We start from the raw sequence: 24,696 nt of genomic DNA, 5'->3' as shown, positions 1-24,696 counted from the left end.
CAAAGCTTCGACTCGAGTATTCTCTCTCGGAGGGAAGACGGTGCAAAGAGGAGGTTGATACTTTAGCAATCGCCAGCGCCGTCCAGTCTCACGTTTGTCAGTTTCTCAAGTTTGTTGTGTGATTTTTCGGGAACTGTTTCGTCGAATAAATACCGTCACGATTCTCTGAGATGACGCATGCGAATTGTCGATTGTCCAGTTACAGTTCCGCGACGTCTTATGTATCATATCTTGTGATCGCGAAGTACCCATTATCACGGTAATCGCCGAACGATTGATGCGCGCTTAATGAAAGCGCCACATCACGTCGTCGTTATCTCGCGATTGTTCTACCCCGACACACAGAATACGTCCGAGTATTAGCGCAAAAGTGTATGTGTGTGTGTGTGTGTCCGCGCACTCGCGTGCAAAGTGCACACCATCACGCAACGGTGAACTTGCGAATACCGGGATCAACTGACGTCAAATTATGATTAGGGCTGTTAATTGTCCCATGTTGACCTTGCTGAGTGGTAGCCCGAGGGCAAACACGAGTCCGCTTCCCTCTTGTTGTTTTAACTCAATGCCATCGGCCGGGGATGACTTACCGATTACCCGGCCGCAATGTCTGGAAACCCGGGATCTCTCTCTTCCTCTCTCTTTCTTTCTCACCACTCCTTTCCTCCCTGTCTCTCTTCTAGCCCCGAAATAAAAATGACTTTTTAATTATTGCGGGGCGAAGTGAAAAGTGGCATGCTGGATCCGGGACACCGCGTGCACGTTATTTACGCATCCGCCGAGGGTGGCAGCGACGGGAATCGCGAAAGAGGCGCTAAATCTCCATCAACACGGGCAGGCCGTGCTTTTTGTCGGCTTTTTAATTTTAACGTCTTTTCGTCCGGGACGGGCGGACGGGTGATGCGATCGAGCGCTGTTAGGGGACGTCGCTGGTGTTTGCGGTCCGAATATATGCACCCTCGGCGCGGCTAGGTACCTGAAGCACGCATTCGAGCTTACAAAGAATTCGCCCTCGCTACAGGACGAAGCACAAAAAGCGCTTTACCTCGCGTGCGCGATAAATTTGTAATTTTCGGAAGCTTGCGTGCGCACTGCGGAACGTTGAAAGTTCCCCCGAGTCGAAATTCTAGCCCTAAAATTCTAGCTCTTTCGATCTAAACTTCCTAATATCTGTAAATTCTGAGGGATTAGTGTATGTGTAATACACATAGAAATCGAAACCCTACTTAACGCCTCTAAATGTGCAGAACACGCACAAAATGCCATTTGTAAGTTCTAAAGAGGACAAAGTTCAGCAAAGTTAACAAGTTAAAAGATTCTAGAGATGATCAAAATAGGCGTTAAGTGGAGTATTGAGGCCGGAAGTCAGGATCAAAATTCTCGGGCCGTTGAAAATGCTGAAACCGCGACGACCGAGTTCGACTCAGTGTATGGCGCGTTTGATTTGCACTTCGCGATTTGCAATTTTGCTTTATTTGGAGATTAGTAAAGTTCGTTTGAAACACCGTTTACGTGATAGTTACGTCGCCTAGGTTTCATTTGTAACAACGCGACGCGAGTCGTTGAAGGTAGAAGGTGACCATTTCTGCAACAACACAACATCGCGGCGTGCACGAGCCGACCTGTACGCGTCCACGGGCAGGTATTTCTCGCGCGAGCGATACGAAGAAGTGGAGAAAGGAGTGTAATTATGTCGGCCACATGCTGCCCGTGTGTAGACGTCGCGGCGAAACGCGAACCACAAAAGCCGGCGACATATTCATGCGTGCGTTATTATGGGCGCGAGGGTGCCGTGAGTGCACTCGAGAGATGCGCGCACGCGTTGCAGGACGTTCAATTAACCGCGCACGCATTTGACAATCGAGAAATTGCCGTCGTACAGGATGTCCCCCAGGCCTAGCGCGAGCCATCTTTGCGCCAAGATCAAATTTACCGGTGAGCAAGAGACAATGGCGTCGCGCGAAAATCATTTCGATCGAACGGAATTTGTAGTTCATCTCGTTCAACTCCTAAGAGAATTCGAGCTTGATTAACGATCTAAATTCTATTCATGAATAGCGCACGCTCAAGAGAGAAAGAGAGTGTGAGAGAGAGAGAGAGAACGCTCAATGTTACAAATATTAGAAAGGATAAAATTCGCGCGAACAAATTCAATGAACATGTCGCATTCTTTCGTTTATTCTTTTCACTTAAATTCTTCGCGCTCGAAAACAGTACAGAGCTGCTAGGCTATTTTGTTATCGAGGAACTAGACGTTCATTTTATTATCGGATTATTGTTTATTAAATGATTGTTAATTTGGAAAATATTTAAATATTGAAAATTAATAGTTGTATCAATAGAAAAATACTGAAATTTAAATATTTCAAATTTAATGGTTGTTAAATGGATTCGCGCGGAAAAATACGGCATTTAAAGTAGATCTCGCTTAAAAACCCTTTAACGTCAACTGCCACGTTGATTTCTACACAAAAAGGACAAAGAGACTTCATGATCTGCCGCGGCTGATCACGATTTGTCGGAAATATATTTGTGCTGTCGCGCAGCGGCAGACAGCAACACAATATTTTGGGGCACGCGTGATAAAAATCAAAGAAGGAAATGGCAGAAAGTGAAAACACAATTAGACACAGTGCCGGGGAGTAAACACCTGCGGGGATAATGGCGGCATTTCTCCGTTATCGTGTCAAAGGATCACGACAGCGATACGGTCGGCTCGCGCGCGCGCGCTGTCGATCGTCTCGTCTCGTCTCGTCTCATCTCGTCTCGTCTCCCGTCTCGTCGATGGATCTCGACAGCGGTGGTAGCGACGTGTTTGCACGGCATTGAGCTCGCTCTCTGCTCCCCGGGCTTCGATCCCTCATGGTGCGCGAGCGAACGCGAACGTTAGGGGTTGCCGACTACCGTGCGGAGGGATGGCAGGACCGAGGGGAGAGAGCGAGAGAGCACGGTGGTACGCAAACCCATTATTATGATTATTATCCGCGTAGCTGAATCGGTCGCGATCCTCCGTCCCCTCCGCTTCCTCCTCCTACTCCTCCTCGTCGCGTTCTTTCTTCCCTCTCCTCGCTAGTCTGGCCTCTATTTCGTAATTCTACAATTCGGAGCCTCCTCTCGCCACGTGCTTATGTGTATGTGGAAATCGAGCATTCGCACACGGAGTAAAAAATATGGTTGTGTTAATGAGACTTTGCTTGAACGTAGAAAATTCGTTCGAGCAAATGTTTAATCGATTGAACAAATTGTATAGTTACTATGATGAATTATACGGAGAATCATTTGATTTAATGATTGCGATTTGGTCAGTATCAATATAATGCGTAATTTGTTGGGTGGATACGATACTTTTTGAAGGCCGCTGACCACCGATTTTATCGATACAATTGTTTTTTTCTCAGTATATGCTTTCGCTATCGCGACAAGCGAGGCCGGAAGATGGCAGTTTAAATTTGAGAGGAGAAGGTAGGGGATAGGTAGGAGAGGAGAGAAGGGAGAGAAAATTCGTCTGTCAGACATCCTCCTCGTTCGCTCCGTATATCGCGTCGGTTCAGCAATTAATACGATACAGAGCGAGCAAGCGAGGCCGACACGCAAATGTAACTTTGTTACGCGCGAATTTATCGTATCGGCTCGCTCGAGCGATATGTCGAAAGTGTGCTAATAAATATAACCGAAATATTTCGTGCCGTGCGTTAACAGTGCTGGAGTAAGCGTTACGGTGGAGAATGGAAATTACCGAGTACCAGTTACCTGCTATCGCGGCAAGGAAGATTGAACGGAGGGCTCGCCGCTTAAGCTCTCTCGCGCGGCGCTAAAATATAAAGTTGCCCGCGGAAGTCCCGGCAGGAACTTTTTAAATCCGTCGAGCAACAGTCGCGGCTTTTAAGCGAATCGCGGTGAATTATGACGTGCCCGCCCTCGTTAAATCGCGAGAACTCTGCCGGCAAAGAGAAATTAATTAAATGAAGGCGGCCGCGTATCGAAGAGAAAAGAGGGAGGAAAAAAGAAGCCCGGGAAATTTAGATCGCGGTGAGAACGGCGGCGCGGCGGTGTGTTAATTAAGACGCGGAACCCCGTTAGTCAAAATTCCCTGTATTTAAGGAAAAGAAAACAGGGGAAGGAAAGCGTGGCGCTGCTACCTTGCCACGACCGTGCGGACGCATCCAAACGTGTTTAACCATCCGCGGTATCGATAACAACCACGAGCGTCGTCCAAATGGCGAATTGAACCTTCGGGGGTGGTGTGATTCGACAGATCGAGACTTTCCGAAAACGAGGCGAGGCGAGAGAGAAAGAGAGGAGGGAGAAGGGATGGGATGAAAGCTACGAGCTAGCTAGGCGGGCGAGAGGAGTGTAATTTGCCTCTAATGCAGCACTCGACGTAGCAGCTGGCTCATCGGCCCTCTGCTTTCCCATTCGCCACTCGGCCGCAACCGGCAACAGTAGCGATAATAATAACAATACCGGTAACAATGCCAGGAGTGGCCGGGCATTGTAACACACCGCGCTCTCTCGCTCGCTCGTTCACTCGCGCGCGCGCGAAGGGGGCCGGGTACTTGGAGTAACAATGCGAGCGCAAAATGGAGGGACCCATCTGCTTGTGCCCGTGCCAAAGAGACACGCGAGGGGGGAAGGGGTATTAGGTGGAGGAGGAGGTCGTGGAGAGGACAGGAGGGGAGGGAGAGAGAGAGAGAGTATGCTCGGAGAGACAAAAGATCGGTCGACGCGTGCGATGAGATAAACATTTTGTGTCGCCATTTTTCTGATCGACTTCTGTTTTTGATCGACTTCTCTCTTTCCGTGCGATGATATCACAAGGAAAAACTGCTGGAACAGTTCCTTCGTCTCGAATCTCGAAAGATGATACGTCGTGAAACTAGACAACGGGAAGTACGTCCGATCACCGGCGTTTGTCATTGTCCATGTGATCTCTTTACTATCTCCTTGATTCAACAGCAATGCCATTGAAGCTAATACTTGACTCATTAGAACAGTATATGATGTATTGGTTTCAATGGTGTATTGGTGTTGAATCAAGAGAATTTATTCCAATCACGGCAATGTTAATTTCTATTGATACAACAGCATTCTTTTCGTGCGTGCGTATATGTTTTAACGAAGTCATTTTAACGAATAAGAAGTTATGAAATCGGCTGGAAAACGAGACGCGACGGCGAGGTAGCCTCGACACAGCACCGCAAAGGGTTAAAATTATGTCTGCGTGCGCACGACGTCGTTAGGCGAGACGTACGGCGAGAAAAGTACGGAAGTGCGAGCGCAGCGCACGCAGGCAGGAGGTGGCATCGCGTAATTTCGCGTAGTTCTCCGTTATTGTCCCCTGCCTTTCCTCTGCCGCGCGTTTTTGGCGGTCGTTGGAGTGGCCACTCGCTGGGGAACTCGTTATCGAAACTTATGTAGGTAGTGCGGGGCCATTCGCCCCGGGCGCGCGTGAAAATCCCGGCTGATTGCAATCAAGCCTCTTCGTCGACTTCCGTGCTCGACGCGGAATCGATTCGTCGGCGACGCTCCAAGTGCGCCCCGAGAGTCTGCGCGTGCACGTTCGACTTCCGGTTCAAGGAAGCACTCCGCTTCCGCTTTCACCGGTTCCGATCGGCGCGCGTGTATGAAGGCGAGCAGACACATCACTTACATATTTGACACGTCGCGAAATGTCTTGCGATGAAACGTGCGCGCAGGACTCGTATCTTGGTACGTCTAGCAAATGCTAAGTATGCCTTTCTTATTCTCAGGCTGCAACAACGTTATACGTCACGTCCATAAGAAACAAACGGAACTTGCAGTCAGAAAGACGCACTTAAAACGTTGGCCCCGCCACGCTGATCCTCACTGATTCTTTCAATGCTCGACTCAAGTTTGATCCATCAAGTGTGCGGGGTAAATAAATGCAATTCGCGATGCACATATCCGTTAGCTCGTCTCGTTGGCTCTCTGTCGGCCACACATTTTATTTGTCACACGCGGTTGGTTTCTCTTTTTATACGTACGTTGATGAGACGCCGCGATCACTACCGTGGCAGTTGAACGTGTTTCATTAACATCTGCTACGCGTACAGGACAAGACCTCAAAATTATTATTCAACCGAATGTGCAACACCGAATGATAACGGAGGATCGGAGAAATAAAAGGGAGGCAGAAACTCATGCGAGTCGATTAGCGGCGATAAGAGTCGTTGGGCGAAACGAGAAACATTCCGCTGATGGCAAACGGAGACAATTCCCGAACGCTCGCTTTCGAAGGGCTGATAAGTAAATTGGTCGCGGAGACGGAGAGACGAACGGTAGACGAAACGATAGACCCGTACGAGGGGGAGACTCGCCGCGTTACGCGCGCACGGACGCAGGATGCGGCCAATGAGCCACGCAACAATTATTTATTGTTGCCAGACTGATGCGCGCCGCGCCGCGTCGAGCCGGCGACCAGACCTGTCTGTCCAATGGAAATGAATACGCTCGTTAAAATTGACGTATGCCTTATCGGCCAGCCTGACCGGGGCTCGCCGAGGGTTCGGTAGACGGCGACTCTGCCACGCGGCGTCGACGAGCAGCCGAATAATTACGCGACATGTCTGCTCGTCGAATTTAGCTCGCGGTCAAACTCCAACAAGGTAATGGATACCTGATCATAGGTCATTCATGGTTGAATGTAACATCCATTCATTCGGCTAAGTCTGTGTGTGTCGATCAAAAACACCCGAAAAAATTGCCAATACCGAAACAAGCACACACTGAGAGAAAAGACTGGTAACTATAACAAACTGCATTTAGTTATCGAAATTCATTGAATCCTTAGTAACTAATACTAAATATGATAATAATTACCAAATATTTAATAGATCGGGAGTATGACGTAATTGCATTCACAGTAACATCAATTAAATAATTTAGTAATAGTTACTTAATGTTAAATATTTAATATGAAATATATTACAGTTATGAGCAGATATTTGATAATTGTTATGAAATTGTTATATCCCATGTAATAAAAAATTCAGTAGGTACGAGTTCTATTTTGTTACCAGTATAAGTATGTTTTGTTGCAGCACAACGAAAAATTCATTCATTTGCAGCTATTACATCGTTTCAATATCTATTATTACAGATGGTTGGTTGAACCTACCAAAAATTTTGTAACTACTACAAAATCGCTTATTTTGCTCAACTATTCAATAAATTTTATTTACCAAATATATTCTGGAAGCAAATAAATTTTACTTCTGTCAAATAAATAATTTCTTTTACAGAACTAAATTAATAAGTATTGCCATAGCTTTGGCCCGCTATATTTACGTCTACCATTTAGTAATAGTAACCAAATTTTGATAATATTTACTAAATTCTTCTCTCAGTGCAGCGAACACTATGAGGTTTCAACGAAAAAAATTGTGAGGCTTGGAATTAATTGATGGTAAATTTTAGAACAATCTTTAGAAGCGTTCGTTTGCAAGTCTCGATTGTAAGTCAGTGAACTATTGTATATCCTTGTACAGAGAGAATATTGTAGAATCTCTCCGAATCGTTTCGAAATTCTATATTAACGATAACGACCGCTGTTCGATTGGCCGAGGGACGACGTGGATACACCCCCACGAGCGTACACCCATCATCCGGCTTCCGCAATTAATCTCCTTTCAGCGATTAATCTTCGCCATGGCGATGCACATCTGGTATAAACTGCATATATGTATATTATACGTGCGGGTGGACGGTCGATTTCATCGAACGGCAGTCAAGTTGAAATACAACCTGCACTCTGAAATGTAACGACAGTACTGAAAATTCATACGCCGAAAGAAAAAAAATAGCTGGTCTCGCTAAGATTAGAATTATTCCCGACTGTATTTTCTAAAAAAGAGGCAGTAATAGTCATATGTATGCAAGATTATTCTACTAACATTCTGCACATGGAGAGAATTTTATAATGAAAATTACTGTAGAATTTTGTAGAAACATTCGACATTCTGCAGTAATTGACTATCCTTTCTCTTCATATGTGCCATTTATATCTCTTGTACAAACTCTCAAATGTGTTATCAAAGTATTTCCTGCATAGTAAAATTGAGGAGAATTTATATGCAAAAGAAACTATAATATTCCCTCTGTCTACAGTAATGCTGTACAAAAGTGACTCTTTTGACAATAATTCTTTCGCCATAAGATTACAGTTACAAGTATCAAACACACTTTTTCTTCAGTACAGTGTACGTGATGTGAATTACAGATTTTCAGTATTGCCAATACATTTTAGAATGAAATCGTGCGTTCGCGAAAGCATTTGGTATCTTTCGGCGACCTGTCGTCTCACCATACGACTTCCCGTCGGAGAACGCGAGTCACTGTCGTTCGCGCGCGCGATCAGCGAGCGAGAGGGTCGCCTCCGGATTTCTCGGCCGGTTGCTCGGCCCGATTATTCGGCAAGTAGCCGAATACGCACCGATTACGTACCTGAGTAGGCGTTAAGTGAATTAGGGACGCTAGGTGTTCTCGTTCGGGCGCGCTGAGGTACTTCTGTTGCTTGAATCGCCTTTCGAGCTCGTATACTTGGGCCTGGGTGAACAGCACGCGTCTCTTCCGTCTCTGGGCGAGGGGGAACTGCATCGCACCGACGCCCATGCCGACCCCGACCCCGACGCCGACGCCGACCCCCATTCCCGACGACTTGGTCACGTCGCCCATCGACTGGCCCACCGAACAACCGGCCATGTTGGTCCCGGCGCCCGCCGCCGCACCCATCAGCCGCGAGACTGCAAAACATATTGAGCAAAGCGGAAATGATACTTCGCGGTCTTTTCCTGATCCGCAGACTTATTTCTAGGGTCTATTAACCTCTCGGTCGTGGCCGGACGCCGCTGTCGCGATGGGACGACTTTTAAACGGCTTAACATTCTTTAACCCTTAAGCTGCCTTCTTAGGAAAGTGCGGCGGAACGGCTGGCATGAGGGAAATACGATTCTGTTAGTGTGACAGGATTCTTCCTCGTCTGGGAAGAACAGGGGACAGACAGAGAAAGTTCAGTTGTAGGAACAGAAAGATTCTTGTTGCTGATTTCTGTTTAGTGTGTCAATTGTCACCAGTTATCTCGATTGCTTTCTAAAGCAGCTGACTGTTCGGACGAATATTCATACGATAACAAAGGTATCATATCATTACATTCTGTCTGGTCCCTGTTCTCTCCAGCTAAATGGAAATTCAGTCACATTCAGCGGAGTTGTTTTTTCCGTGCAAGAATAAATTTATTTTTACTCAAAATTTCTGCGTACTCGTTGAATTTTCTTTGTGCTTGAATACAATTTCGTGACATTACTATACGAGATCGTTCTTCGGAAAAATTTGACGCATATAAAAAAGAAAACTCGTATATAATTGAGTTTCTGTTTCCTGAAGACCGGACGAGAAGTCGGTTGAAGCGGCAGAAAGATTCCAGCAAGAGGTTTCCAATATACACAGTCAATTGTCCTCAATTATCCCAACCCAATTTTAATGCAGACGAAGGATCAGACAAATGTTTTCGGTCGCATTAACAGAGATCGTTTCCCGCCACTGACTTCTCGCCTGATCTCCAGGCAACAGAAACTCAGTTACATGAATCTAATTATCTTCCCGTGTACAATTACATTGCGTCTACACAGCGACTGGTACTTGACGAAAAAAGCCCGATTGGTATAAAAAGAAGCCGCCAGTCAAGAACGAATGATAACGACAAGTTGTTTTATCATTCCATGATATTTTTCGTATACGAATTAGTACGATTTCAAGATGAACAGGCTAGAATTTCGAATCGAAATTTTAATTCCACTATAGACCCGAATTTCCTAACATCTGTATGTTCTGCAAAGATCAGTGTATGTGTAATATACACAGAAACTGAAATCCCGCTTAGCGCCCCTAAATAGCAGAAACACACAAAATGTCACTTGTAAGTCCCAAAGAGGACTTCCCGGCAAAGCCAGTAGGTTAAATCGAGTCGAAAGAGCTTGATAGAGATTTCAGATTATCAAAATCGGCATTAACTGGAATATTGAGGTCGAAAGTAGGATCAAAATTTCGACTCGGTATACACTACTTCCTTGACTCCTTCAGTATATCTTAGAGAGATATGCGATCGGGGTCGTCCCTGCGTAACCCGTGTACGCGCGCGCGCTCGCACGAGCAGCAAAAGTGGAATACTTAAACGGTCCCGCGGCGGATCCACGATGATGACGCGGCCGAGCGATTCTCTCTCCGAATTCGAGCTACCGAAACCCGACGAGCGAGCGAGCGAGCGAGCGAGCACGGTCCATCCCTTGTCAGTTGGCGAAGGGCTGTCAGGAACGAACGCGCCTGGCCGCGGACAAAGAGAACGATTTAGGTGCGCAAAGTGCTACGTCACCGAGCGCGGGAGGTCCAAGATGAGGTACCCGAATTATTATGTCTGTGAGAACGTGTTCTCGGAGCCGTCAGTGGAGTCGAGGGCGAGAAAGAAATACCACTCGAGCGCAGGAACAAATACCGTCAAATTTGTTTACCCCGGGGCTCTCTCCGCCGCTCGGCGTGGTCCGTTCCAGAGGAAGAAATCCGGCAGGCCTCCCGACGCTTGCTTACGTTCGCGCTTACGCTCGCCGAACGTAAGCAATACTGTATCTTCGCTGGCGGCGCGCGCGCTGTGTATTTTTATCCCTCTCATTACGCGCGGATATCCGGACCGCGGCGTTATCGTTAGCATGGCCTGTAATTCGCAACTGCCGACTGCCGATCACAGCCAGCGGCCGACTTGACCAGCGAGCCTCCCCCGATCGAACGCTGAAGATCGCGAGTCGTTGACGAACCACTGAGAGTCGCATCGACTGATGTCCCTGGCGTACTGACCGTGTGATTATGTGTGCTCCGTGCGCGATTATCGCCGTCGACGTTCGCGAATAGCATCCTTGTTTCCGAAGTTATCGCTCGAATCGGATTGAACAAACTCAATTTCGAACTTCTGTATAATAAGGCAACTATTCTCTAATTCCTTCAGCGAGATTTCCGCGTTCTCTTGATGCCTTATTTGTGTGTAAAGCTTGATCCGAATGTTCAATTCAACGAGGCGATCATAAAGCTGATCCATTGCTGTTTGTATTTACTATCTGATCCAGTAACTGAACTTTCCAAATGGAGGTAAGATACTTGTATCATGTAATTGAATCGGACTTTTTTTAGCGATTGAAAGAGCATCTGTGTTACGTATACAAGCACGTATCAGTTTCATGAAGCTTTTATTGTTGACGAAAAATCCCTTTCCGCGTCGGATTGTTGATCCGACTCAATCGACGCATCAAGTTTGACTCGATCGCACTCTGCGCGATGAAACTTGCGCGATCCTGAGACTCGGTTCTTTCCACCTGATTTGTCTTAAAATACATTACACGTTGAATCTAATCCTCTTCCGCTGTCATGTCGACTCGGAAAATTCGTGGAAGATCCTCGCACGAGAGGAAGCGCGATTGCCTCGCGTTGTTACATAGTAGTGAGTTATACCGGGCTTGTAAAACTTTGCGTGGTACAGCGTTATCCCGACCGTTATCCTCGTCAGCGGTCGTCGTGAACAATGAATACGTGGATACCTACGACTGACGGGACGGAATGTTTCGGTGTAACTTCTGCCAATACACGAAAGGCGGATCCCGATGGTGGGCGAACAACGCGCGTGCAGGAGCTCGTTAAATAAATTGACGTTCCTCCAACGGCCTATCCGGCCACCGACGTCGCGCCTTCGCCTTACGTCGAACACCCTCCTCTGCCCCCTACCTTCCTCCCTCCCTCCCTCTCTGCCTCCCTCAGCCCGGGTTGGCGTCGCTTCGGGGCGCAATAATGCTGCGTAACGACGGAGAGCAAACCTACGTCTCGATTTTTCGAATTCCAATTAGGTATTAGATAGGTGACAGAAGTCGGAGATTTCTCGCTCCGCGTCACGGACGCATCCTTCGTTGGCTCGTTGGCTCGCGAGGCAGATTCCTCTTTCGACGAGTCATCGTAGTAATTATCGCGTTACGTCGAACGCGATTCACGTGGCAAGTTCGGCGGCTGCCCCGTCCAGAGGCTAGGCTGTACCACGTTCGCTCGTCCCGGCTCGAGAACGACGTGTTACATCACTCGTGTCCGACGCGTGTAACACGGTTAATGCGTATGAAACGATACGATTCGTAGAAAAAGCCGTAGAGAAAGGAAAGGTCATTGGGGTGTGTATAAATAACGCGCACGTGGCGATGAGAGCAGGGCATTCGACAATGGAGGTTTATTAAAATGCTAATCGCGGACAACGCGACCGACTGACCGACACAATGTATCATCGGAAGCTGTCGGCCTGTGAATAGCAGCGGCACAAAGTGACGATATAAAAATATCCTGAAATATCTCACTGTAGAGAGAGAGAGAGAGAGAGAGAGAGAGAGAGAGAGAGACCAGATTAATGATGAATATGTTTACCAATTCCTGTACACGGATGCGATATCTGAGATAATTAACGAAACGATGAACGATCCCGCGGCGATATCGTTAAGCTAAAAAAAATTCAGTTTTGCGATTGTCGAGAGCGACGGATGAACAATCAATCATCGTGGATTCAATTCGGATCGCTCGATTTCGCAGTCATTAGCGACAGATAAATTGTCGCGTCAAGTGGGCACCGTTAAAGAGGTAGCCACCGAGCGAGTCTTTCGCATATATCGCGCCCCCTCGCTTCCCCCTGTTCCGATAAGGTCCGTCATTTCGTAATTTATCGCGAATCGACGAGGAAACAATCGAGCGAGGTCGGGAGGCGAACGCGGACGGCGTTCGTTCTCCCTCGAGGAACGCGTCGTAGGGGTTTCCCTACGCGTTGTTTGCTTTGCAAGGGGCGGCGGTAAGTCCAGCGAAATCGAATTCGAAAGACGTAGGCGCGCATTCGCGCGCATCCCCCTCCGGAGGAGGAGGAGGTTTCCGAGTCCGGCGGCCCGCTTATTTGTTTAACTAAAATCCTCGACGCTGTCCACCGGCCACGTTACTTTCCCGTCCACCGAATCGATATGGAGTAACGATCGGTTCTCGCGGTGGAGTGGCGCGTGCGACGGACGGAAATCCACGTAGACGAGACGACGAATGCCTGTTGACACAAGTCGCACGGAGGACGCACGCATTGTTGGCCGACGGCGGTATGCACGACGGCCTTTTGTGGACACTGAAACGCGAGACTCGCGCGGTGCTCCGGACATCCAAATGGATCCACGAGTGCCGAAACCTCCGCACTTTCCGGACAGACGCTTTCACGCCGATCGCCTCTCCCCGCGTCGTTTAAAAACTACTTCGTCGTGAGATCTCCGTGTTCTCTTTCTCCACTTTCATTTACAGCGCGCCCCTCGAATCGAAAAGAGAGAGAAATGAAATAGCCGGGTAGACAGGTGCACGCAAATTTGGCGGCAACTTTGTATCGGGAGACACTTGTACAAGACGCATTCCTTATGAGCAGTTCATGATGCTCGTGTTTATCACATAGGTGGATTTGCTGGGAACAATGTGTCATATAAAATACGAGAATCTGCAAGAGAGTGCAACTTTTACATGGAGAGAAAATATTATAGCTTCTTTCTTTTTTCGTATAAATTCTTTTCGATTTTATCATGTTTCTAGGAATATGTTTCAGGAATAAACTGTCAGTAAGATCTATCTTGCTAAGGAACATGGTGAATCTCGCCAGAATTTTTGTATACTTGCTTCATAAATGTGATTAAAATATTTGCAAAGTTGCCATTTTACCGATTTCGTTTCACGTCGCGACAAACGTGAAGGTTTATCTGGGTGTCGAAGCACGGAGACGAACGGGAGTAAAAGTTCGATTTTCGCAAAAGAGAAATTTTCGGGGGAGTCTGGAAAGAGAAAATTTCGAGGAGAGTCGAGAATTTGAAGAGTCAGAAGCGAGATTTTCGGTCGTTCCGTCGACCGTGTAGCGTTACACTGGAAGACGATCGAAAACCCGAGAGAAACCCGGCGGGCTCTCGTTACCAATTAACGATGATACTCTTTCGTCGACTTTGTAACGAGAGACTGACTGACACTCTCGTCGATCCCTAAATGGAGCTAAGATATCCATGATTCCAGCCGGTTATAGCGCCGATAAAAGCGCGAGGGACGTGACTCTCGCAAGGCGGAAGGAATGGTGGCTGGTGCGCGAGATAGGTTTTCATCCCGACGTGATTACACGAGGAGAGTACAACGTCTGCTCTCTCTCTCTCTCTCTGTCGCACGCCCTTTCTCTATCTTCCCGGTCGTTTCTCGTCGCTTCCGGCATTTACACGCGAGATCTCGATGAATATCCGATAACGTTATAACTCCACGCGCGAATCCTCAGTAGCGGCCCTAAAGAGAGATTTCACTCACCCGTCGTGACTAAATAACAGGTGTGGATCATTCGCGCTTAGACGTCCGACATTGACATTGATTTCCATATTAACGATCGTCGTCAGGCACAACGTCTGTCTCTCTCTCTCTCTCTTTCTCTTTCTGTAGGTAGGTGCGAGCGCGTAGTCCGTGCGAGGCTACCAGCGAGCCTCCGATAAATACGGGCCCCTCAAAACTCATTTGACAGGCTGACGGAGAACGAATGTTTGCATTCGATAACTCGGTAGCGTTTGACAGATAGACCAACTGTCCGAGGCGCAATCCATCGAAGCGGCCGCTGAATTAATCGATATGTAGACGAGCCCCACGCGGAGGGGGCTCCCCTCGTCCATTCGCGACGAGCATGTAAATGGACGTAGCTAACGAAATATATTTCCTCTGTATCTCGGGGACCGCGAGCGGCATTGAGCGTGCAGAGACGAAGGTAGCGGCAAAGCCGCGTCCCGACGTCGGAAATTACCATCTACGGCGGCTTTTCATCAACATGAAGCACCGTCGACGAAACTCGACCGAGATTGTCACAACTGCGTCGAAAGTCACGTTAATCCTCGCGACATGAGCTCTCGTTAATCAAATTCCTGCAAATTGCGAGCACCTTTGACATTTGTCGGCGATACGTTCTCGTCGTGGAGCCACGTTGAATCGCGTTAGACGAATTAGGTAGCGATTGGCAAACCGCAATGCAAGGCTAGAGTCGTTCTCTGTCAACGTAAGACGATTCGCGCGTCGTTGTTACACAGCACCTCGAGTTCTATCACTTTGTACGGCAATACTCCGGTCGGTTTGATCGGAATGCGAGAAGAATCTCGTCGTCACCTCTATCTAGCTGTCGGTAAGGGACACCTGCTCGTGGAAATCTGAGAATTCGGACATTCCTCATGTGAAAAACGAGCCGAGTAACTTACGAACTATTTGCACCATACGTGTCATGTTTGCAGTCGCTTCGAGGTTCTCTTCTCTCCCCCCTGCTCTTCCTTCTATTTCTCTCCCTTTCTGCGTTTTCAGAGCAAAATGCCACCGTGTCAAGCATAACCCGTCTTCCTTTCAACCAATTCAAGCAACTTCCTTTCGAGATGTCTACTCGCGACTTGTAGTATTCTCCTACCTAAGTTTCCATTTACCTCTCGCGTACGCGTGTTACGTAATCTTTTCGGTAGTCGAGACACGCTCTTAGAATGGCGCGATGGAAAGTCACGATTAACGATAAACAGCAGGTAATCCCGCACGTTAAACGCGAACCGTACACGCAATACCGATCGTTTTCCTCATTCGCGTTTCATTGCACCTGCTTGACGTTCCAGAGGGATCGTATCTCCCGCGAACACAAATACAAGCGTAGAGAAGTAACTCTTTCAATGGCTCTCAGCGACAGAAAACAAGAGACTACAAGTAGGATTAATAAATGCTAAGTCGTCGTTCTTAACGCGCAATTATATCGCGTACACGGAAGATCGTATGTTCACGTTAAACAAATGTCACACATTTGGATCCTCAGTTTGGATTCTTTTTAGCGGAACGAGAAAAGATAATCGAGACAAGTCAACGCGATAATGGAACGCAAACGCACATATCGAGTGTCAACGTTAAATTCATAAAAAGAAAAATAAAACGTGACGAAATTATACGTAGCAACGAACGGTCCCCCGGAAACGTTCTCAGCGCGGTGTCGCCCGAGGCTATGTCTGCAATGCCCGGAGTATAAGTCTGGCGTATAAGTTGAGAATAAGAAATAAAAATAATTTATTTCGCTTCTTTTGAGTAAGAGAAATACTTCCGGTGTAACGCAGTTAGAGTACATAAGGAGTGTAAGCGAAATAAATTATTCCCATCTCTCACTTCAACACGCCAAGCTTACTCCGCGCGTTGTAGACGAGCCTTAAGACTGCAGCATACCACGTTGTCATCGTCGTCGTCGCCGTCGTCGTTATGGTCACGTCACCCCCCGAAACCGCGAGCGAAGGAACAAGCTTGCTGCTATACTACTCACTGGCGAAGCGCGGGTCGTTGGTGGCCGGTGGCGCCGGTGCGTACCAGGGATGATGGTGCGACGATACCGCGTGGGACCGCATCGGGTCCGTGGCGGTGGCCGTGGCGCCGACGCCGGGCCCGGCGTGATGGTACGGCGAGAGTTCCGCGGCGCAGTATTGGTACTGCGACGTGAGCTGCATGGTGGCGTAAGGATTGCCCATGGCGCTCATGCCGCCGCTGGTACCGCCGGCACTGCCGCCACCGCCGCCGCCGCCAACGGGGGCGGCCCCGTTGGCCAAGGAAACCGGTCCGGGGGTGCTGCCGCCGGGCGTCGAGCCGCCGTGCAGCGGCGGGCTGCCGCTGCTCGCGCTCGAGCTACCGGTGTTACCACCTACCCGAGCGCCGCAAGCGTTCCCGTAAGGCGAGCCCTGGGGATGCGTGACAACGCCGACACCGACGGCGGCGGCTGCGGCGGCGAGTTCGAGCTTCCTGTAGGATTCCTCGATCGGCGACAGGATGTCGGTGACACTGAAGGGGGTCGTGTGAGCGCCGGCGGCTTGGACGTGAGACGAGTGTTGCTTCGGCGACAGGCTCATCGCCAGGTCGATGCCATTGAGGTCCGACAGCAGGCCGGCCTGCTCCAGCTGCGACTGCTGTTGCTGTTGTTGTTGCTGCTGTTGCTGCTGGTGCTGGTGGTAGCTGGTAGCATTGCCGCCGTTGCCCTGATTGCCGCCGCCGTTTGCGCCACCGCCGCCGCCGCCGCCGCCGCTGCCACCGCTCATCTCGGCGAGCCCGACGCCGTCGAAGTACTTGAAGCTCGCGCTTCGCGGAATGATGAGGCCGGCGCTAGCCGTAACAACGGCGTGACAACATTCCGACGCTAGTGCTCCTCTTCTGCTACGACCGTACACTCGCCGCGGTTCTCACCGCGTCGTTAAAATCGCGTCGTTAATGTGCTCCGGGCGCGATCCTTGGGTTGGCGAGTCTCGGTACACTCTCCTTTCTCGCGCTCGGTTGGTTAACTCGTACACACCAGGTCCAATCGTCTCCACGGAATCTCAAAGGTCCACTCACGCTCACCCGAGATCGCTGCACGAGACTGTCACTATGCACTCGCAGTATCACTCGAATCGCAATCGGCGAACGTGGAACGCGAGTCGATACGGATTCCGTTTTCACGAACACCAGAGCCGCTCGCTCGCATAATCGACGCGAAGCTCGCGATCATCCGCCTCGAGCCAGTAATCGTCCCCTGTTCTCATGCCGCGATCTCGATGACGCTGTGACGCGCACATAGTTCGCAACCCGCGAGTTCCTCCGACGCACTGGCACGAGTGTCCCACGGGAAGTCACTGAGTCGTGAGACTCCGCGGACATGAACGTTTGTACTCGGTAGTTGTCGAGCTCGAGGCTGCTTTATCTGTCACTACACTCGCGTTTCACAATCAGATCGCCGACGGCACAGTGCCTTGTATCCATCTTCGTGCGTCCGTCCTCGTCTCCTTGGTGCTCTCCAGGACAACGGCTTGGCAAAGACGAAGAATCCGACACGTGATCGAACGGAAGAATCGAAGCGGGGAGTCAACCGGCGGGCGATAAGAGAACGCGTTTCACACCACGTATCCCGAATCCGTACGTACGGACGAAGCGCGAGGGGAACAAGGTCGCAGAGGGTCGTCGCGCGGCACCCACAACGGCGACCTTACACACGTGGTCGAGGACAGTGGCCGGCCAAAGCCGGCCGGCGGCCGACTGAAATCACTCGGGGGTCTTCGAGTCCTTGGATTCCGTCGATAGAGAGACGATGGTAAATGTACCACTCTACGCTTCGCCTCCACCTTCGTCGAGGATACACTCTCTCTCTGTAGGAGAGGAGCCGCTCTCTATGGATGGATGGATAGATGGATGGATGGATGGATGGCTGGCTGGCTGGCTGGCTAGCTGGCTGGCTGGCTGGCTGGCTGGCTGGCTGGCAGGCTGGTTCGGCTGGCTGGCTTGGCTGGCTGGCTTGCTTGCTGGCTGGCTGGTTGGGTGGCTGCCTGCCTTGCTGGCTGGATGGATGGATGAATGAATGGAGAGGACTTCTGTCGGGTACTCCTGGAGAGGTCCTCACGGCCGCTTAGACCCACTCGACCAGCGCTCGCCCGCTCGCGCTCGCGCTCGCTCGTTCACTCGCTCGCTCGCTCGCTTGCTCGCTCGCCCGCCCGGGCACAGGCCCCACAGCCTCTCGCGGAGAACCCGTACGACGACACGATGAGTGGAGTGCCCACTACGGAGAAGTGCCTGCTACCAAGAGTCGTGATGAGATGTCCCCTTTTGCGTGTGAGAGAAGGGTTTCCATACGCCGCGGAGAGGCGGAGGAGAGGCTGCGATGGGAGAAGTGGAGATGCTAAGGCCTCCGTACGGCCATTGGGCGAGTCTCGCCAATCGAGTGGCGCGACCATGCTGTCTCGTCGTCGATTGGCGCGGCGCTTCGCCGCCGTCGACCGATGGAGTTGGTTCCCGCCGTTGCTAGTCATCCCGTTGGAGCCTAGCGGATCGAAATGGAACGTAGCAACCTATCGAAGCGAGCACTAGGCTGTGCCGCAAGGTCGTAGCGGCTGCTATGTGAAAACGCAACGCGCCCGCCCAAGCCCAGAGACCGCCCATCCGGCACCATCCTCATCACCGGATCCTGCGATGGAAGGATGGTCCGGAGGGCGGGGAAAAAGCGGCGAGAGAAAAATGTTGGACGGCACACACGCGCCGAAATTCTCGCCGTGGCTCGTCAGCGACCGACGGTACCTACTTTTCGATCTGTGTCGGCTGTCACGGCTATCGTCAGCAAGCGCACGAATCCGTATCTCTCGAGTTTTGGGTTTAGCTTTGAGTTTCTGCTACTATTCCTGCTGTTGCTGCTGTCATCGTTGCTGTTGTTGCCGTTGCTGCTGCTGCCGTTGTTGGTACTACATAAAGGATCCTCGTACATTCTCAGGATACCCGTCGTTATCATCGTCTTTCGTCTCGCGCAGCTAACCGGCGTACGCGTGCGAATTGGAACGTTACGTTAAGTGGTGTTGATTCGATGATCTGCCACGTGGGTGATTTTGGCGAGGTTCGCTTTGCTCATAGTGTGCCCAATAGCGTATTCTGTTGAACGCATTACCGCGCTGGTGAAGACTGGTGTATTAAAATCGTCGCGAGTCTAGTACCTGGACAAACAACGTGTCTGAACAAAGTATCGTCCTTACTTTAATGTCTCATTCGAACGTTATCGAACTTAACCAGCTAATTTAGTGCAGAGTCGGTCTACGCGATTCCGTCTATTCCAAAGCACATCAAAGAGAAGCGATTTCTTCGCAATCTACTTTACATTTGCATCCCTGACAGACGCAGTTCAGTTCGTCAGCTACTAACTACGATCGTGGTTGTATGTAGATTGATTTAACTGAAAAATTATAAAAAAAGTATAAAATAAGCGCCTCGTAATGTTTAACTGTCAAACGTACAATCAGATGTCATTGGTCTGCCGGTTTCAGTTTAGGAATTTTTGGGTGGGACGTATGTGTATTTGGATATACATTCAATACTTTGAATAACCAAGACGAAAGTAATATTGAGCTCTTTAATAGACAGTCACGATGTACGCGTATTTAAATAACGTTAACTTTGAAAATGTTTAAATCAAAACTGGAAGACATTAATATTGCTTTGACATTTATTAGGGATAGAATCATCAAAATCACCAGGGATTTTTGATCCCACGTTTGTAGAATGAATTGAATAATTTTTTTTCGGCGCATTTCGAAACAAACCTGACATTCAGTCGATTTACCATTCAATCATTAGTATCTATCAAATAAATATTTATTATTTTCTTAAACATTTTTTCTCTCAATGCAAGGAAAATAATCCTCCGAAAATTATTCAAGAAGAAATTTTCTCATCTAACGTTGGCTGCGTTTCGAGATACATCGAAGAAAAAGTATTTAAACCACCCTGTATACTCATAACTGTTAATTATTGTGGAGAAACAGCATAAAGATACTTCAAATATTCTTTCTTCTTTTGTTTGTGATTTTACCTGGCACTACAAATGCCACTTTGCTTGCATAATACTTGAGATATCGTTGCTATTTCTATCAAAACATAATGTTAGAGATCATCATCGAGTAAGAGCTATAACAGTATAAGGAACAGGTAAATATCACTTTATCTGGATAATATTTGATGTATCGTTACTGTTTCCGTTAAAAATCAATGTTAATAATAATTACTATGTATGTACTCTATACAGGTAACAAACGTCCGTATCACTTATTGCGCTGCCATCAATTGCGTCTGAGCGCGCAAATTTCTATCATTGCAATTTGCAGTTCTTTGAATACTTTCCGTTATTCAATAATCTTGAGGAAACTGTTGTAATCATTTCTTCCAGTTGAATAGATTTTGCAAACGTCCAATTATTAAAGTAATTAGTTCAATATATTTATTATCTATTAATTAGAAAGTTCTTAGCTTTTTTGGCAAAATTCAATATTTATTTGAAAACAAACAAAAAGAGCTCAATCATCGAAATATTCCCCGTTATTATCGATAATCTTCCGCCATCTTTCGGGCAGCTTGCAAATTCCCAGGTGATAAAAGTTCACTAGCTTCGAAGCAATAAAATCATTGATGCTTTTTCGGACTTCTATTTTAAAGTGTGTATCAGTCAAATAATGCTGTATCGTCCAGAATAAGGGGTAATTGGGAGGGCACCATGTCTGGTGGATACGTCGCGTGCGGGAGAAGTTCCCAACCCAACACGAAGATGATCTGCTTCGTCGTTTTAGCAGCATGTGGTCGTGCGTTGTCATGTAGTCGAATGACGTTGCGGCTTCCTTGTCCAGTAAAAGGCCTTTTTTTCTTTAATGCATCGCTCAAATGATGAGTTGCTGTTGGTAGCGGTCCACCGTGACTATTTCATCCGGTTTTAGCAGCTCATAATAGAGCATAGCTTTCCAGTTTCGCCAGATACAGAACAAAACATTCTTGATGGATATTAAGCTCTACAGTGGATGTCGTCAGTTGACCAAGATCTATTAATAATTTTTTGCGTTTAGGATTGTCCTATAGAATCCACTTTTCATCATCCGTGATGATTTAGTGCAAAAAATCCTGTTTGAATCGACCTAGCAAAGACAATGCTGTGTCTTATCAGCACACTTTGTTCTCTTTAATTAATTCATATTCACTTTTCTTCCTTTCAAATCTGTTCTATTTGATGCAAACGATCAGAAATAGCTCTTTAAATATTTTGATTTAATAATATCTGCAAATTGTCCGACTCAAACTTGACAGTTCGTCTAGAACGTGAGTCTCTCTGTTAAAATTAAAATCTTCGTTGCGAAACTTTTTATACTAATTTTTACACGTTGTGCGACTTACAGCATTATCACTATATCTAGTACAAATCATTTCGGCGGCTTCAGCAGCAATTTTCTTGAGATGAAATGCTAGGTAGATGGAATATACTCTTTGATTATGGCCTTACAATACTTTTGATTATATAATCTGCTATGATCGGTTATAATGGACTACTAGCGGTGATTTTAGACATCTGTCAACATCTATAGCACCGCCAGGACCAAATAACGGCTATTATTTTAACTATCATCGTGCTTTTATTTCTGTTTTACCTACTGTCTGTCAAGTAAGAGAGTAGTCGAGTTAATTTATAAAAAAAAATTATTAAACAAGATTTTCACATTCATATATGCATTGTACTTGATGAAAAATAAGATGCAATTTTGTTAATAATGCGTCCAATCACTATCGACGTCGATAAATGCCTGGCATCTCTGAAGCATGATTTCAACCAAATTGGCGGCGTATTCTAGCGGCAAGGACCTACAAATCCGACGAATCTCGCGAGATAATTACTGCGAAGTGTACGTGCGTTTTCCACAAAGTTTATACTTCATGTATGCTCACACATTTTCAATAGGATTAACATCGGGCGATCGCGACGGCCAATCCAGTGTAACGATGCCAGATTGCTTCTTCCATTCGGTACAGAGCTTGTTGCGATATTTGGGATCGTTGTCCTCCTGCAAAATCCAGTCCTCATTTTTGTCGATGAACCAACGTTTGATAGACGTTTAACAAAGCCTTTTTGATTCTCACCATTTTCTCGGCATTCAGGTTATAGGTAAAGGGTGTAAAGTGCCAAAACCCTGCTCTGAGAAGCAGCCCCAAAGATGAACCTTTACTCTGTACCTTTACTCTTAACGGGTCGCCAGACAAGCCTATTGATAGGGGTTGATCAGGCTCGCGTAAGAATACAACGTGCCCATACAGAGCATTCGTCGGTAAAAATTATATTGCTAAAATTATATTGCTAAAATCTCGATCAATGTTCTCGCGCGCCCAAGCGAGTCGCTTCTTCACGTGTTTTTCAGTCAACAGAGATTTCTTTATTGCGTTGCGCCATTTCATGTTCTAAGCTAGGAGACAGATTCGGATAGTTTCGTGCGATAAATCTAAACCTTTCTGCTTCAATTTTGTTTGTCCTTGATGCAGCGTTAAGTCAGGATTCCATGAAAACATATTCACTATTTGTTTTTCGCTTTTTTTATCCACTTTTCCTATCGAACCACGTTCTGGTAAATCATCAATATTTTTTGCCATATTATACCGCTGCACCCACTTTCTGTACGAATGCTTTCGACTTTTTCATATATTTAGCAGCCGCTGATTGCGACATTCTCGAACTTTTTGGGGGAATGTAAAGGAACACAGCCTCGTAGCGCGACACGTATTTGGCACTCATGACGTTCAACGTGTTTCTTTTACAAAATATCAATGACAATTAAATCTTTTTTAATAGTGCATCAAAGAGAGAGGTTCTCTCTATCGACTCACGAAAAATTTAAGGCGATACCTTTTACCAACTTTTACTAAGTAAAGTCGACCACACTCTTATTTGATAAACTGTATTCAGGCTTAAAGCTTAAGTTTTATGGCTTAAGTTCACATTGTAGATCCTATTTATGATATATGAGATTCAAAGATAAAATTTCTCATATTATGCAGTTAGATCAACCTTTTCCGTTAATTAAAAGAATATTTTTGAACATCCATATAACTACATTTCAATTTCTTTTTACCTAAATTTCTTAGTTGAGATTTCTGTACTAATATTAATATATTAATTGGTTTTATTAATGTTATAAACTTAAATATTATCATTATACAAACTTAACCGACAGCTCTGAAAGATGTAGGAACTTTGCATCTATTACTTCAGAGGGCGCGTCGAGGAAACGTCACAGAATCTTCGAGTTTCTCAAATTGAATATTGACGATGACTGCTGTTGGAAATTTGAACTTGAATAATTGAGGCGAAGCAAGTCAAAATTAAAATTAGACGATTCATCGTATTCTAATCTCTAATCCGCAATCCTCATTTATCAATATTTAGTCTGATGCGGACGTAGTCACTTTCAGGCTCCTTTCTGTATTTTCACATTTTCTTTTTTCACATCAAAATCGTTATTTCATATCAAGATTAATTAATCTTGATGTGAAATAAGAAAATTGGAAATGCAGAAAGGAGCCCGAAAGTAACTACGTCCGCATCAAACTAAATATCGATAAATAAGGATTGCTGATTAAAAATTAAAACACGATAAATCATCTAATTTCAATTTTTACTTGCTTCGCTCCAATTATTCAAGTTCAAATCTCCAACAGCAGTCATCGCCAATACTCAGTTTAAGAAACTCGAAAATTTCTGTGACGCTTTCTCAATGCGCCCTCTAAAGTAATGGATGCAAAGCTCCTACAACATCTTTTAGTGCTGTCGGTTAAGTTTGTATAATAATATTTAAATTTATAACGGGTGCTTTCCAATTGCTTAACACATCTTGACACACACGTACACAAAACCAGTCTACTGATTACATATTATCTAAAATATCTTGTAAGATAATATGCAACCAATAAATTGGTTTTGTGCAACACAGTGTACGCAACTGGAAAGCACCCAACATTAATAAAACTAATTAATATATTAATATTAATTGATTTAATAATAATTATATATGTTACATTTACAATATATTATGCATATAATTATGCATATGCATAATTGAGTGTAAAATTAGTAAAAAATAACTACTCATTAACGTTACTAAAGCCTGTATCAGACTATCGACTACAGGCCGATTCGACTGCCGACTACGACTGCTGATTCCAATTGGTCAATGCTAAAACGTAAAAATTATTTATATACGCTACTCAAAGATTACAATGCATATACTTTCGATACGGGCTTACGGTTAGCTACGACTCGAGTCGGCC

At 46.7% G+C, this 24,696-nt stretch overlaps 2 protein-coding genes across 6 annotated transcripts in view; one reads left to right on the top strand and one right to left on the bottom strand.

Annotated features, from left to right (window-relative positions):
* LOC116844464 (homeobox protein Nkx-2.4-like) overlaps positions 1-18,683 on the bottom strand; it is a 35,978-nt gene extending 17,295 nt beyond the window's left edge. Inside the window, exons 1-2 of one of the 2 annotated variants that reach the window (XM_032815979.1) lie at positions 16,391-18,683; positions 8,461-8,768 (exon numbers count right to left, since the gene is read on the bottom strand). In XM_032815979.1, coding sequence (XP_032671870.1) covers positions 8,461-8,768; positions 16,391-17,153 — 1,071 coding nt within the window. In that variant the 5' untranslated portion in view covers positions 17,154-18,683. The remainder of the gene's footprint in view (positions 1-8,460; positions 8,769-16,390) is intronic. The other variant, XM_032815980.1, reaches the window with a different exon arrangement.
* Positions 1-24,696, top strand: part of LOC116844468 — a 75,579-nt gene that overhangs the window by 33,527 nt on the left and 17,356 nt on the right. The window lies entirely within an intron of this gene.

This window comes from Odontomachus brunneus, unplaced genomic scaffold, assembly GCF_010583005.1.
Source record: "Odontomachus brunneus isolate Ranch 3 - 2012 unplaced genomic scaffold, Obru_v1 Obru_scaffold_041, whole genome shotgun sequence".
NCBI lineage: Eukaryota > Metazoa > Arthropoda > Insecta > Hymenoptera > Formicidae > Odontomachus > Odontomachus brunneus.
This window is presented reverse-complemented; position numbering and strand designations above follow the sequence as displayed.